Source organism: Falco punctatus, assembly GCF_963210335.1.
Source record: "Falco punctatus genome assembly, chromosome: Z".
Classification (NCBI taxonomy): Eukaryota; Metazoa; Chordata; class Aves; order Falconiformes; family Falconidae; genus Falco; species Falco punctatus.
In genome coordinates this window covers 25,112,199-25,127,588 of record NC_137586.1, presented here as the reverse complement: position 1 = coordinate 25,127,588, position 15,390 = coordinate 25,112,199, and the positions used below count along the sequence as shown (strand labels likewise).

Genomic DNA, 15,390 nt, shown 5'->3' with positions numbered 1-15,390 from the left:
AACAAAGCTATGCAAGTGTGTTTTTGTTTCAAACTCACAACTATCTCACACGTTCTTCACAGTTCATTCCTTCTCCCTTTTTAAGCATCAGTGTTTACAACCAAGAATTGTTACAGTAGAAAAGCAGGCATTTCTTGCCTTTCATGTACAATGCCGTATTTGAAAATATTGCAGAAAATATTTAGATGAAGTTTAATAAAATGATTCCGCTACAAGAAATACAAGATTTAACTTACAAAATAACTTATAAAAAGTAGTTTGAGAAATATTTTGGACTTCAATCACCTGGTAATAACCTTCGCTGGTCTAAGAATTGACTCCTGTATTCCTGTCCAGCACATTCAAATTACACATTATACAGCTGTTACAAAATAGGTAGTGGCAGTGATTAACATAGGTTATGACTATCGATAGCTATCTGCATGTCTGTTCTAAGTCCATCTCTCTCTAACCAGCAATACCTCAAAGCACTAATTAGTCAAGAGTTGGGTTCCTTCTGCATTAAGAATTTGTAGCTTGGGTATTGTGCATCAAAGCCATGAAAGCTCAGAGCAGGCACTTACCAAGAATCACAACGTACTAGCGTATCTGAAAGTTCAAAGCATGTGTAGAAATAAAACAGATGCTGGGTAAATACAGACAATACACACCGATAAATGAAACTTACTTGAATAAATTCAATCTCTTCATCTGACATAAGTTTCCTTCTGTATTTCTGAGGCAAGGTTCTCGCTAATTCAGAAGTGTCTGGTGTACCTTTTACTCTACTAACAAGTGCCATATTTTGAAAGCCCAGAGAGCTGCCTCCTACAGACTCCTGTGCTTTTGAAGCATGGAGAGATGGCACACCCGCTTGTAGAGATTCCTGTACTGAAACACAGATTGCAAAACCATTTACAGAAATGTAACAGGACTGTAAAATTAATTAATAAGCAGCCAACAGAAGTTACCAGCTGTTGACAATTTTTTTTCATTATAACAAACACTTAGAATAATTAAGACACTCTACTTCTCACAACCTGTCTTTACTATAATTATATGTATCAAGAGCATAGTGAAAAATTATGACAGTAAAAGCAAGCATGTTTGAGTGGCAAAAATATTGATGTAGAGACAGAGGATAAGTCAGCATATATCCTAACAAAGGCTTTTTCACTGGGCAGCTGTACATACAAAAAATACATAAAATATCATACATTTGTGTGTGGAGGCAACTACGCAAGCTAAAAAAACAGCCCACCTAAGATGACGCTTTTTGTTTACTGTGACTATAAAGACAGACACGTGAAAAAAAGGTGGAGCCTTACAGAAAGATAAAGCTTGCAACTATGACACGCCACAACACACAATGCAGTGCTGTACCCATTTTTAACATTACAAAAAGGCATTGTATCAAATTTTGTTAATAATGTGCAGAATGACCACCAAGTATAAGGCATCAGCAACCAATGTTAACGAAACACAGAGACCAAGAAGCGCCTGAAGTACTTCACAGGTGAGGGTCAGGAGCTAGGCTTAAGGAATTCACATTGGAGAAGTTGCCTTGACTCTGAGGACAGGAGAGATGCCAGAAGGGCCACACTGTCAAAGTCAGCATTCTGAACTTAGATCTGTCCCACCATGGCTGATTTTACAGTGGAAGTACACAATCACCCCAGCAGGCAGGACAGAGTCTCACAGCAATGGTTACATTACAAGCACTCAGACCTCTGTATACAAGGTTAAAGCACGTGATGAAGCAGAACGACTTCCACAGGAAGTCCCTCTCGGTGCTCCTGAAAAATGAGCAAGACAAATGCAACATTTAAACAGCTGGGATGGAGGACTATATAATTTCAAAATAAGCAGCATCAAGACTGGATGAGTCAAAGAATGCAAGGAGTTACAATACAGCAGCACTGCCTGCCTCTCTCCCTTCTGCCTCCAACAAGACCAGTAAGGACAAAGGAGAGGAGCCAGTTTTAGCCATAGCAAGTCTGGGTCAGTAACAGGACTGGGACATCAATCACCTGCAGCAATGTGATCAGACCACTATATATTGGGGGTGGGGGCGTGGGAAAGCCACTATTGAGAGGCATATTCAGAAGTTCTCAGAGGATTGTATCTGAAAGCTCCAAGTTGATCAGGTGGTTCAGGAACAACAGGAGGGCCCAAAAACAGCAAGGGAGAATAGACCCCATCAGAAGGAGCATATTCTGAACAGAGGGCAAAGTACCTATCACACCTTATATAAGAAAAAAACAAGAATCAGTTTCTCCAAGTTTGTTTCACACACCACAAAAATGTCTAGAGATCTGCCAAGGATTTTCCTCTATTGTAGTTTCACTCTGAAGTGTAGTTGGAGTGCATGCATTATCCAGTTAAAAACATCAGAGGTCAAGATTCAGAAGTGCCAGACTTAATACTGCTGTTGCTTCGAGATCATCATGTTGCAGTAGTAATACGGTAAAAGAATTTGGCTGGCCTTTCCGGCACCCATGTCCCTACAAGTTTAGTCTTGATCTACAGAGCTCTGCTGGGCTACTACATAGAAGCAACAGCCTGGTATAGTGAAATGTAGTTATTGCTATAGCATTCAAGCAAGATGAGGTAGATTGCAATTTACTAATGAGATGACAGAACCTGATTAAGGTAGAAAAGTCTAACATACTTCAAAGATACTGTCACAAAAATCTTCTGATGCAGAGATAAACAAGAGGTAACACGTTTTCAAGGCTTCGAGAAAGCAGTTCCCTGGCATGAGAGGTGGTGCATTCGGCTGAACTGTGTACAACTGGGCACACAATTCTGACAGAAAGTTATCACAGAAAATAGCTCCTGAAGAGTTCACAGGTAAGTCTGAAGTGGCACTGATGTGCACTGTAGATACTTTGTAATGTTAATGAATAAAGTAAACTCAAAGCTAAATCACAAACACAAAAATGCTGTGTCAAATAACGTGGTATGGTATAATTTCTAAAGAAGTGAGAATAACATAAAAAAGCTTAAGACATCTACTTTAATTTCAAATGCTTTGTTGACTCAAAAGCAGTATTAAACCAACATACTGCTCATACAACTTTGATGTTTAAATGTCACAATATTGGGAATCCTATAAATATTAACGCAGATATAAGTATAAAAATTCATGCCAAAGATTGCAATGAAATTAATTTTTTCTCAGCATTAATTAGTAACACAACAAAATACTTCTTAAAATGTACAGTGGGGTGGCTCTCCCAGCTATAATCATGGTTTTAAATACCATCAACATTGCAGACTCCAACTAAGAAGAGATGAGGAAAATGCAGTAATTTCTGCAAATATCACTGAATACCTAAAGTTCCTTCACACTGACTTGGGCACAATCATTTCACACACATAGTAGTATTTGGAAAAAATGGGACTTACACCAGAAATCTTTGTGAATCTGCCTTGACCAAGAAATAAAGACATGCATATATTATGTGTATTTCCACAGTTGCGCAGAGTCTGAAAAGGAAGAGTCAAGGAACTGCCTTCAAACTAAAACAACTGTGTTTCAGAAACCCTGCTCAAAATCAGCTGAGTTGCATAGCTGAAACAGAAAAATTGTGTGCTGGTTTCTTAAATAAAACAGTTAACACTAAGAAATGTGGTGCAAGTTGTCTCTATAGATGAAATACTTACTTTTAGGTCTGGGACTACCTTTTCTGTCTGGGAACTTAATTAACGGAGTATGTGGCTTGACTACCTAGAAAAAGGCAAGGTAGCAGGAGAAACAGAGAGAGTAAGATGTATTTCTAGACACACGTTACCTTCAAAACATACAACGAATACAACTAATGCCAGGAACACGCATTCCCTTCCTTCCCTCACCGCAGCCTGTGTGTGCATGCAGCGACAGCCACGGGAACGCAATTATAAAGGTTTAGCACACGGAATTGCTAGCTGCGCTCTGACTGTACAGGAATGTACTTGGAACTGTACCTGGACCCAAAGGGCTGTCTGCCGAACCAGTGAGCCACTTAAATCATCCCAGGAGAACCCGTTTTTATTTTGCTTTGTATTTGTTCACCTGGCTGGGCAGGGCCGACTAGTTCTGTTAAGAAAACCCGACGAGCTATGAAGCCTAGTAGTCGAAGCCACACTGCTTATTTCTGAAAGACGCCTTCTGAAGATGACTCCACGTCTCACCTTCACCTTGAAGGAAGAGGGCTTGGGAAGGCGCGGCCAGCTAGCGCCCCCCGCCCTGCACAGCGCACGAAAGGGTGCGGGCTGCCCGGAGGCGCCCTTTGCACGGGGAACCAGGCACCGGCCCAAGACCACCGCCGGTACCGGCGGGCCCCCCCCCGCACGCCTCCCCCCCCGCGCCAAGGACACCGGCCTACCCCGGCGGCGCCTCAGGCCCGGCCGCCTCAGGCCTCGGCGGCGGCGCGCCAGGCCAGCCCGCCGCCCGAGCCAGGCTCCCGGCCTCGGCCTCCCGCTCCCCGGGCCGCACGCCGAGCGCCGGTACCTGAACGACCCTCGTGGCGGCCGCCATCTTACTGCCCATGGTGACCCCCCGCCGCCGCGGCCCGCGCCTCAGGGCCAGCAACGGACCCCGCCCGCCGAGGGCACGGCCCCGCCCACCGCGACGTGCGGCCGCGCAAGGGCGGCAGGGCCGGCCAGGCGAGGGAGGGCGGGGCGGCGCGTTACACACAAGCCAACAAAAACCCCGAAACACCTCGGGAAGTTCTCACATTTAATTCCTATTCGATTAAGGCAAGCCACATCCACCTTTTGAAAACGGTTTACTATGTCACCAGGCGAAAAGCAACACTACGTTAATATGTTACATGCTGTGAGACCATCGATTTTGTTCAAACATGAAATGCAGTTGTCAAGCAGGGTCACAAACAGCTGTTACAGAAAACAGTGCAAAATTCGCAGTGTTGAACATTCGATAAAATGTTTCCATTAAACAAACAGACACCCCCCCCCAAGACCCATTAGAAAAGCCTGCAGCTGCTGCCGTGGGGAACAGGGCAGAAACAGCAAAGCCTTAGCTGAAGCCCACCTTTACATAAATGCTTGAAATATATAGATTACTATTACTATTTCTTGTGTTACCGCTGCCTTTCAGGAGGGGATGAGCGCTTGGGATGGGACAGCTATTAAGTGGCTCTTCAGGCAATTTCAGCAGCTACACTATGTGTGTGCATTCTACGTTTCTAGAGAGCCACAACCTCCAGAGAGGTTAAATTTTCAAATTCTTAAACTATACTTTCATTATGCATGGTAATCTATCAAGTTTAGTACATCAATGACATGCACTATGTAAAACACATTTCTCCTGACTCACATAAATTCAACATTTTTTTCAAGCTGTAGAACAATTGCTTTTAAAGATGGATCTTCTGCCCAGTTAACTTTGCTTCCAATTATGATACCCTATAAGAAAAAAAGAGTATTGGTTAAACAAAGCCTTTAAAAAGAATTATTCCTAGTAAAACATCTCAAATTTTTCTGATCTTTAATTTTTAATTTGCACACTCTTAAAATTCACAGCAGTCTTTGGAGTAAGTGGGATGAGGGGAGAGGAGAAAGGGAAGTATGGTTTTAAAACCTATTGTCAACATGTAGGAAAAAAAAGTAGTGCTTTGCATTTCCTAGAGGACCTTGTACACCATCCCTATTTTAAACATAGGATTTTAAAGGAATTTTGTTTGTTTGTTTTTTAAACACAAGAAATAAAGTTTGCCTCAAGCACAAGATAACACAGTTAATATTCTCACCCTGCCATTCTGGATTGAAAATGGAAATTATTAAATGTAGTCAAAGAAGATTTGCTCTACTTGTGGTTCAGAAGATTTCAGGAACACAAACCCATTCCTAGGTTTTGTATCCCAGATAACAGTAGGAATCCAATCTAAACCCCACTAAAACATTTAAATTCTCATTCTCAATTTGAGATGCAACATTGTTATCAATGCAAACTAGTAGACATAGCATTGCAATAGAAAAACATGTGATGCTCCATCTTTGAAATTCTTCCAATCACCCAAACTCACAGCATGGTTATATCCTGTCTTCTATCTGAAGCCCTCCAATATATTCTCTTTTCCCCAGTCTAAATTTTTTACATCAGCTTTGTGCGCACTTAACTGGGATTTTATAACCTGATTGCAGATAAATTCAAGAGCACTGCAATTACAATTTAGCATTCACTGTGCCTCCCATCTTTGTACTTAAGTCACTGACCTGTGAGGCCAGGCAAAGGAAGCCAAGAGAGATCTCACAGTGAGAGGCAGAGTACCAGACTGCAGCATAGCATACGTGACCTGTAGTAGAACCCCTCCCAACACAGGATGCTGCAGGAGGCCCATCCACGCTATCCCAAATCATGAGGTTTTCTTCCTCACTTTGCAGGGCTCCACACTCCGGATGACCTGCCAGCCAGCTGCATGGGTACAGGCTGCCTAGTGGCATCTAAATACGTGGGTAACCAAAAGGTCGAAGGCTACGCTGCTGAAAGTATTTGGAGACTGGCTGTGGCTGCAGGCCAAGTCTTTCACAAGGCTGCGGTGGGTGACACAAGCAGAGGTGTGCATGTGGTCAGAAGAGGCAGACTGAGGAGCAGCAGTCTGGCTCACTGGTATCGTGGGATTAAGATCTACTTATTTTTCCTAAACATGAGATGCACAAACCGATTTGGGGGGGGTGTAGGGGTGACACTCCATGCAAGGAAACACATTCACCAAGAAAATGCCTTATTTGTGTATCTTTAAGGAAACAAAGAATTAAAGATAGATTGACAAACTGTCTCTAAATTCTGTAAATAATTATTCTGAAGAACTTTCTGACAATTTCACGGTTTTAGCTCTCAAAGCATTAATGTTTTTCTTTCACATAGCAGCAGCTTGTCTATTGTCGCTGTTACTTAAAGTTTTTAGAAAACAGTTTTGTTTGAAGTTACATTTACCATACTCTATGTTATTCTGACTAATGCAAACCTGCAAACTTGTTTCTAAAAGCTACAACATATTACCTGGAATACATTTTGAATTACTGAAGTCAACTGCCTTTCTTTTTGTAATTTTTTAAACATCACCTCCAGCATTTTTTTTGCTTCCATACTTGATTGTTTCTCCTTTTGGTTTTTCATCATGCTTTGAATTTGCAGTAGTTTCTGTCTTGCGGCTTCTTTTAGTGCTGTTCCATTATTAGGAAAATGAAGTGTTAAGAAGTAGTTAGGTGAGCAGTAGAACTAAAGACGGATGTCTGTGAGGAAAAAACCAAGGCACTTCCGTGGCAATAACCCTAACCTCACACTCCATCCCCTCCCTCCAATATATCTCAAGATACTCCTTTCACACAAGAGGCAATGCATACTGTGCTTACCTGGTATCAAAGTACATCAATTGGTTCCCTGGTTGCTGCCAAAACTGAAAGTACTTTGTATCCTGTCTGCATTTCCATCAGGCATGGACTGTAACTTGAATATCTGTCCTATACCCCATCTTCGGTTGTCACAACTTTTATAATCAGAGGTGTTTAAGACCCTTTCTCCCTTCTCAAATTTGATCAAAAACAAATTCCAAAGTTGTACAAGGAACATATGGACAGCACCAGTGAATATTACTAGTTTTTTATAGGAAACCATACTAAAAACTAGTCTGGATAAAACCATTTAGGGACAGTTTGTACTTTGAAAGAATGCTGACACTGCATTCCTTCCCTTATTTCCAAAGATACTAGGGATATTATTTTTTTTTTTATGAAGACAGGTATTTCATTGTGTTTGCTTATTACTGTCAACACACACACCACTTCCTATGCATGAAACAAACAATAGTTGTTAAAACTGTTGGCAAACCTGGTCATAGCGCAGTAGAAACACTCAAAAAACACACTTAGTTTATGAAGTTCTGAAGATTGACTTCACATCTAAATTTGCCACACTCTAACAAGCCTGCTGAACACCAACGTATTTACTATTACTAGAGTTCTTTGTAAGCAAATCCCCTCCCCTGTTCTGCAAACATTTTATAAAGGTGCAGTCTGACACACACACAAAAAAAATCATTTAGGTGTTGTAGGACTGATTTAAATTTTACTAAATGATGTGTAGTTTTCTGGGGAACTTATACTAAATAATAAAACACTACCATATTCTCTCTGAGTATCTTCTTGCACCTGTCATACTAATGTGTCAGTCTTATGCTCAAGTAAACAACCCACCAGGTCATTTTTGCAGTACTTCCAATGCTTTTCACACGTTTTGTAACTATGTTGAATTTCACAGTTACTTCAGATATAAATTAATATTGCTACAAGAAGAACTTTAAAATACAAATGATACATTCCAATATAAAAGAAAGTCAGTACTGCTAACACACTTACAGAATCTTTTCCTTTTAATGTCAGCCAATTTCTGTTCCTTCTCACGTGCTTGCTAAAAGAGAAAAAAAAAAATATTTCCCAGACTCTTGGCTCCAAAAATATTGAAAGATGCTAATTCAATTCACAAAAGCAGTTAAGGGCAGCTCTAGAAGCAGACTTTCTTACATACTCACTTGAAGTCATCATTTCAGTAATTTTAACACCGGTAGAAATTGTACCTTTTGGCCATGCATTTAGCTTCAAATGACTGGTGCGATCCTGTTCCTTTCAAACTGCCCTGCTGCCCGTGCTGAGGTTGGCAGACCTGCACAACTGCAACAGGAGCTACAATGCCACTTACCTCTTGATATTCCATTATTTTCTTGCAGAGTGTCAGTATGTGGGATATAGTTTCTGTGATCACTCTAAGGAAGGAAACACAGTTGCACACCTTAAGACAATTAATATGAGTCAACAGCATAAAGGTTATGTGGATTGCACAAAAAAATCCCCATTTCCCTTTATACCAAAAAAAAAATTCCACCCCCCCACACAATTGCACCCTTTCTTTTTACAGTTATTATACTAAGTATTGTTGTAGGAGCCAAATAGTGTCCTTATTTCCCTCTCAGTTTCCCTAATGTTTCAGTTAAGCTTGTATAACATTTCAAATCACAGAGCTTGGAAGGTATCAAGGAAACCTAGTCACCTGAGAATGGCAAAGAATTGCAGCTCCTGAATTCTGGTGTGTGGGAGGGACATCCTGGAGATGCAATGTTTTCAGCTATAGTTCTGACAGAAATTAAGTTTCTCATATAACACTTCATACATGTGCACCCATTAATATTAGGCAGGATATGAAAAGCTAATTCTAAAAATGTTTGAAACTTTCAGTTCTTTTTCAAAGCCATTAAGCTTTAATTAACGAAGGCAGCAAAGCAGAGACAAGGCTCTGTCACAAGCCTGTAATATGTGCCCAGCTATTATAAATGCAGGTAACAGTTCTCATAAGTGAATCAAAGGTTGTGATTGCTGTAATCAAAGCTTGGTTAATTTGGAGCCCAAACATAAATCCACGCAGGGTATAAGTGGTCTGATCATGCTGGCTCTAGCTAAAAGGTGGATGGTACGTCATTCAGTAAAATCTAGAAGAAATCTGGCTTTAAAAAAAGGTACAGTGAAGTACAGCTATGCTTCCCCTATGAACACCTTACCGTGAGCCACTGTCATTTTCCTTAATTTTGTTTCTCAGGGCAGTCGTAAGTTGGATCCTGCATAGCAGATAGTGGAGAAGAAACACACAACTGATGAGAACTGATAAGAAACTTAAGGCAGATTTAGACAAGTAACAGAAAAATATTTCCAAGGTTCCATTTATGTCCAATTTCACATTGGAATTATGTATATAAAATACTCAGTACCTTTTCAGTATCACACTTCTTAACTAGTGAGGCTTAACTCTCAGGACAAGAAATGTACATCAGTGATTATTTGACAATGACAACTCCTTTTTCTCTTGCCAAACATACTTGGACACCATTAATCCCAGAGCCTGCAGAAGGGAAGCTGAGCAAATACAAATGAACAGCCATATAACATAGGAGATGTGTACCACCTATCGGATTCCACCTTTTCATATGCATTTGTGAAATCCTGCCAAGAAATATTTTTACAGATTTATGAAGTCAGCCTTTCACAGTTTTGCAGGAACCTTTGGGTTTACATGTTTCAACTTGGATTTTTTGTTGTTGTCGTTGTTCTCTATGGTATCTCCATCTGCATTTCTGCTTGTTCAGTGGTACTAAAATCTCTCATGTTTGCAACACACTGTAGCACTTTGAAATCCTATTTTAATCAGAATTATGTATATGTGCACACGCATGTATATGTGTGCACACAAACAAACAGAAAACCTCCAAATAAACAGGAAGAAAATTCTACCTTTGCAGGGCTAATGTCTTGTTGAGGAAAGAAGTTTTTGCATCCTCCAAATCTTGCAGGGCACTGAAAGGAAAAAAAAACCAAACAACCAACCTCAAACAGTTGGAGAAAACAAAAAATTCAAAAGCAATGTCACATTTTTAACTTGCTCTCTACATGTCTATAGAATTTTTCCTGCAAACCACAAATTATTAAAGCCAGGTGTATTTTAGCATGTGGAACTGTATTAGGAAATTCTAGTTATCACAGGAAGGCCTGCAAATTTAGAAGCCACATCAGATATAGAACTACATTAGAAGACTGAGTAAAATATTTCTTCCCCATATTTTCTCTTAATTTCCTTTTTATTCACCAGACTTTGGCAAAGTACTGATTGTTAATACAGAGATTTACTAAGGAGTAAACTACAAGAGAACTTCCGAGCTCAGTTCTTAACCCTTCTCCCCTTTCAAATACATCCAAAGTTTGAAGTTATGCAATAACATACCAAGTGATAAACTTTCCTTCAGTAGCACCACCAAGGTGATTTCCCTGACCTGCAAAGAACGAACGTCACCAAAAAAACCCACAGCAGAGACTTAAACACAATCTACAGAGGATAAAGAGTTTGATAGCTGTACTTTCAAGGTATTTCTTATTTCTACCTCCACACCTTATCATTTCTTCCACTGTCAGTGAGACTCCGTTATCAATTGACTGTATCAGAGAAATAATTAGGCTTTAATTTAAGTGCTTCCATTTAGCACTTTTTACAAATGCCAGAGCTGTCTCACAGCATTGTTGTATATGTGCAACCGGCTCGTTCAGTGGAAGAAGGTTCAGGTAACGGAAACAACGGCAACAGGAAGAAACACCTTCAGTCAGTGTTTCTGCCAAAGGCCTGTTTCCTCAAAACCGTCACCAGGAGTCAGAGGAGCCTGAAGTGAAAACCCGGGAGGAGAAGGGGCAGCAGGCAATAGTCACACGGCAGTTTTGTAAGCATTCAAACGGGTCTTCAAGAGCCGTCTGGAAAACGGAGTTCAGCCAAGACAAACATTTCGTTATTATAACGAGCACTTTTGAGAAACAATTTTTTGGAAGACGAGTGTTAGCCGCATCGCATGCCTTATTACCGTAACATCACGTTAAGAGGGAGCACGGGGGGGCGCGGGAGGAGTTAAGAGTACGGATAAACTTACTGGCATGAAGCGCAACGCCGCACTCCATGAGCTGCTGCTTCAGCTGGTCCCGCAGGCTGCAACAGAAACCGAGGCGCAGCGGTCAGAGGGCGCGCCCAGGCCGGCCCGGCCCGGCCCCGCCACCGCCCCCCGGGCCCCCGGCACAGACCAGAGCAGGAAGAAGGGATCCACCTGGTCCTCCACGCGGCCCATCGCGCCGCTCAGCTGCCCCGACGCCGCCATGGCTGCGCCTTCAAACTGCCCGCGCGCCGCTGCTTCCGTCCGGTGGGGCGGTGCCTCCCGGCAGCCCCCGCGACCCGGGGCAGGGCCGCCGGAGGGCCGCGGGTCAGCCGCCGAGCTTAGTCCCCGCCCAGGGCCCCCCGGTGACGGGCCGTGCGGGTGCCGCGGGCAGATGGGAGCGAGGCAGCCCGTCCTCCCAGCGTGACTCCGGGGAGCCCAGGGGGCCGAGCTGACGGCATATTCTGATTAGTAACCGAGCGAGCAAAGCCCGCGTAACTTGGCCGCTGTGGCAGACATTATCCCTGTCAGCGCAGTGCCGGCGCTGCGGCCTGCACAGAGCCCGGAGGGCCAGCCGCCACGCCTGGGCTAGACCCAGAGCTTAACAGCAGACAGCATCGCTCACAGGCGCCGCTGCGATGCCTCAGCTGCAGGAGGCAGTTTACTACCACAAAGGTGGCAAGTGAAAAGAAGTACTTTCTTAAGAAGCCTGAACGCAGGACAAAGGACAGGTTGTGTACAGGGCATCATACAGCGACATAATCGTGCTTGAGTTCAAATGCTGTAGTTTCATTGAATTAGAGGCAGCATTCAAATCAGAGGTTGATCAAGATTCGGTACGATGGAAGAGTCCAGCTGTCCAACAGTGCTCATCTTGTAATTTATGCAGCTGGCATATTTGTTCTTGATTGCCTGCAGAGACATAAGTTTCATTAAGTTTACCCTGTTCATAAACTTAATGATTCCAGCTTACCTGAGGCTTGGCAGTCAGGCCAAGCCCACCATAGCACACCAAACCAGTTCATGACTGGCTCACGCCACTTTGGCAAGTCAGAGGTCTGCTCAAGGGAGCAGATCGTATCCAAGTCTGCCAGCAGTGGCTCAGCTAAGCCAGCTTCAGAGTGCCATGTATCAGCACTTAACCACACATAGTCCCCACCTGAACTGTGAGATTCTTACCATCTGCTTGGTAAGGCCCACATTCATAAGCATTACATTCCTTGCTGTGCATTGCCCAACTGCGAGAAGGTCTTCCTCACTATAAGACATGTGGTATTGCAGAGCTGATGTCTGAAAGAAAAAGAAGTCATTAGACAAGCTTGCTAGAACAATCTGAGTACACCGGGTTCTTTGTCTTCTGTTGGGCTTGGGCAGTTGTGGTCTCCTGTCCCACAGGGGAGGGTTAACAGTTACTGCCCTACTGCTGCCCCCTTGCAAAGGGCCATGGGGAGACAAAAACATGCTGAGATACCACGAAGAAAGCAGGAGGCATGGACTTGGCCTAGAGTGGCCTTCTTAGCTGGTGCACAGCTGCACCAAGTCCTAAACTAGAAGGTGGTCTCACAAGCATGACTTACCCACTGGCATCCACTGAAGGATTTCTGAGCTAAACAGTAAGCGGCTATGGCAGCCTCAGATTGAGGGAAACTAACCATTTCATAGTCCACAATGGAGAGCTCCATCAGGTACTTGGCCAGAATATGTTGTTCCAAGTTCACCTGCATTAAGAATCGAGTATTGGTTATCTCAAAGGCAAGAACATCCTGTCAAGCCTTTTCGGCAGGAATACTTCCCAAATGAATATGTTTAGAGCTATAGACTTAAAATTAAAGTGGCTTAATCACACAGCAGTTCTGAGCTGTATTTACGCTGCTCATCATCTAGGACCACTGTTTTCAATGGCAGTCTAGCAGTTACCTGCAGTACCAGGCAGACATTTTAACTCTAGATTTGGGTGGGTTGGGCTCATGTGACTGAAAACAGAGCAACAAGGCCTATTTCTACATGGGAGACAGGTCTCAACCAGGCTCAGTTGCTAAACTGCTGCAGTGTTCAAAAGCTTTGAGCCATTTTAATGAGCTGTCACAACAGAGTATTGTATTTTCCAAATACTGCTTACAGTAAAGCTGGTTCTTAGCACTACCTCTGCAATCTTTGAAGCCCTCCTTAGGAAGTGCGGAGGGAGAGAGTGACCCAGACCAAAGTCCAGGGCTTGCAGGATTGTCATCTCCATCTGACAGATTTGGATCTTTGTGTAACTGTTAATCAGTTACATATGCAAAATCTCCAATGTGTGGGGGGAACAACTCTTTGTATTTGCTGGCAATGAACAGAGCTGTGACACCAACCAGCTGCAATATCTTTGTGGAAACAATATTGTCCTGTAGTAAGAAGCAGGAGAGATTTACCTGAATGACTTGGATCAGAACACAGCTTTTCAAGGTAGTCAATGTAAGGTTTATTCTACGGCAAGATGCTCATACTGGCATATTCAAAATAATTACACATCTGTTGCCTCTGTTGGCATCTGCAGGGGTATTAGAGGGCTTTGAGAATACATTAGGGAGAGCAGTGAGCAGTTTTTATGTATCAAGTCACTACTCATAGCTGAGAAGGGTATGTGGTGCATACAATTCAACACCAAATGTACTTTGTTGGTCAGCTGTATTTTGTTATGGGTACCATGTCTGTCCAAGTATGGTGTTGCTGACCAGTGCTTGCTGGGCTTTAGTTTAGGGAAAAGCATTGCCTGACACTGGCAAGAGATGCTCACCTGCAGGAAGCAGTCAGTGATACCAGCTGCCATGTACGAGGTCTCCTGCTGGAGCTTCAATTTTAGCTGTACTTGCACAAGCCAGTCTACTAGTATAGCACGCATGTTCCAACTGATTCCTTGACCAGTCAGGTAATTGGGACTGATGGATACCTGTGTGGAAGGAATAGCGTTAATAGATCTAGTCACTTAGCTGAACCATTTGCAATGCTTAGCCTCGCTTGCATCTTAAGGCCTATCAAGGAATTCAGTGCAGGCACAGCCCAAAGGTGTAGGCCACAAGGTTTCTTTGTTTACTAGAGATGGGCTAGAGAAGGCATGGCACTAGTACTGCTAGATGACTGGTCTAACAACCAGCACGTTTGTTAGCAGTTCAGTTTAATCTTGTATTTTAATTTGAGGGATCACTTATTAGTGCCTCAGGAAAACCCACTGGTGAAAGTGAATACCAGATCCAAGCCACACCTATGACATCAGGTCCACTGTGTCAGCAAGACGCCCTTTGCAGTTCTAACCTGCTCCTACTAACCAGCCTCAAGGTCTCTTAGATACATGCAGATGTCCTTCACATAGCTGCTGCAGAAGTATGGCTCAGTGTCATCTGCCACATCTACATCAAGCGAGACATCAAGCTGATTTAAACCCGTTCGCCGCGCCTCCGCCTCCGCCTCCGCCTCCCCATTGGCTGCCGACGGCCCGGCCCCGCCCCTGGAGCTCGGTGAGGGGGCGGGGCACGGCCGCGCCGGGCCGGGCCGGGGAACCGGCAGGGGGCGGAACAGCCGGGGTCGGGGAACCGGCGGGGGGGCGCGCCCAGCCGTGCGCGCCGCTGAGCCCGCTGCGGGGCCCTTCCCCCCCGCGCAGCGCTGTCTCCCGCAAATCCCGGTGGAGGAGAAGCCGCGCGTCCCCAGCCGTGCGGAGCGACCCCGTGCTCAGTCCCTGTGCCGGCGGCGCGGGGCCTGTGCGAGGGCAGCCCCCCGCCCCACGGCGTCCCGGCAGCTGCGGGGAGCCCCGGGGGCAGCACAGGCACGAAGCACTGACCCACCCCCCCCCCGGTGCCGTTCCTGCAGCCCATTGTCAAGCTGCCCCCTCTGACCAGCTCCTGCGCAACCCGCTGGAGCTGGGCCCAGAGGCGTTTCATACAGGCTTTTTCTTAATGTACTTTCCCCTTCACATCCCAAC

The 15,390-nt window shown here is 44.1% G+C and overlaps 3 protein-coding genes across 3 annotated transcripts in view; all 3 read right to left on the bottom strand.

Annotated features, from left to right (window-relative positions):
• Window positions 1-4,626, bottom strand: part of CDK7 (cyclin dependent kinase 7) — a 29,829-nt gene extending 25,203 nt beyond the window's left edge. The window contains exons 1-3 of the mRNA XM_080370890.1: window positions 4,475-4,626; window positions 3,649-3,712; window positions 668-870 (exon numbers count right to left, since the gene is read on the bottom strand). Coding sequence (XP_080227016.1) covers window positions 668-870; window positions 3,649-3,712; window positions 4,475-4,513 — 306 coding nt within the window. The 5' untranslated portion in view covers window positions 4,514-4,626. The remainder of the gene's footprint in view (window positions 1-667; window positions 871-3,648; window positions 3,713-4,474) is intronic.
• A 62-nt stretch (window positions 4,627-4,688) lies between these two features.
• On the bottom strand, window positions 4,689-11,750 carry CENPH (centromere protein H). The gene is made up of 9 exons (XM_080370899.1): window positions 11,590-11,750; window positions 11,442-11,497; window positions 10,751-10,799; window positions 10,264-10,326; window positions 9,537-9,593; window positions 8,684-8,747; window positions 8,344-8,395; window positions 6,989-7,152; window positions 4,689-5,391 (listed from the first exon to the last, which is right to left on the bottom strand). The coding sequence occupies exons 1-9, from the start codon at window positions 11,661-11,663 to the stop codon at window positions 5,299-5,301; spliced, it is 672 nt and encodes a 223-aa protein (XP_080227025.1). The 5' UTR covers window positions 11,664-11,750; the 3' UTR covers window positions 4,689-5,298.
• Window positions 11,751-11,883: 133 nt separating this feature from the next.
• Window positions 11,884-15,254, bottom strand: CCNB1 (cyclin B1). The gene is given in 6 exon segments (XM_080370900.1): window positions 11,884-12,350; window positions 12,618-12,728; window positions 13,016-13,156; window positions 13,582-13,701; window positions 13,703-13,819; window positions 14,212-15,254. Coding segments are annotated over 6 exon segments (696 nt in total). The 5' UTR covers window positions 14,317-15,254; the 3' UTR covers window positions 11,884-12,248.
• Between the last annotated feature and the right edge of the window lie 136 nt (window positions 15,255-15,390).

Excerpts from the sequence above, each read along its gene's own strand:
- CENPH (XM_080370899.1), bottom strand. The coding sequence starts at position 11,663 with ATGGCGGCGTCGGGGCAGCTGAGCGGCGCGATGGGCCGCGTGGAGGAC. Across the intron at positions 8,748-9,536 it reads GAAAATGACAGTGGCTCACG|AGTGATCACAGAAACTATAT; the intron begins GTAAGGTGTTCA and ends TTCCTTCCTTAG. Across the intron at positions 8,396-8,683 it reads AAATAATGGAATATCAAGAG|CAAGCACGTGAGAAGGAACA; the intron begins GTAAGTGGCATT and ends TTTCTCTTTTAG.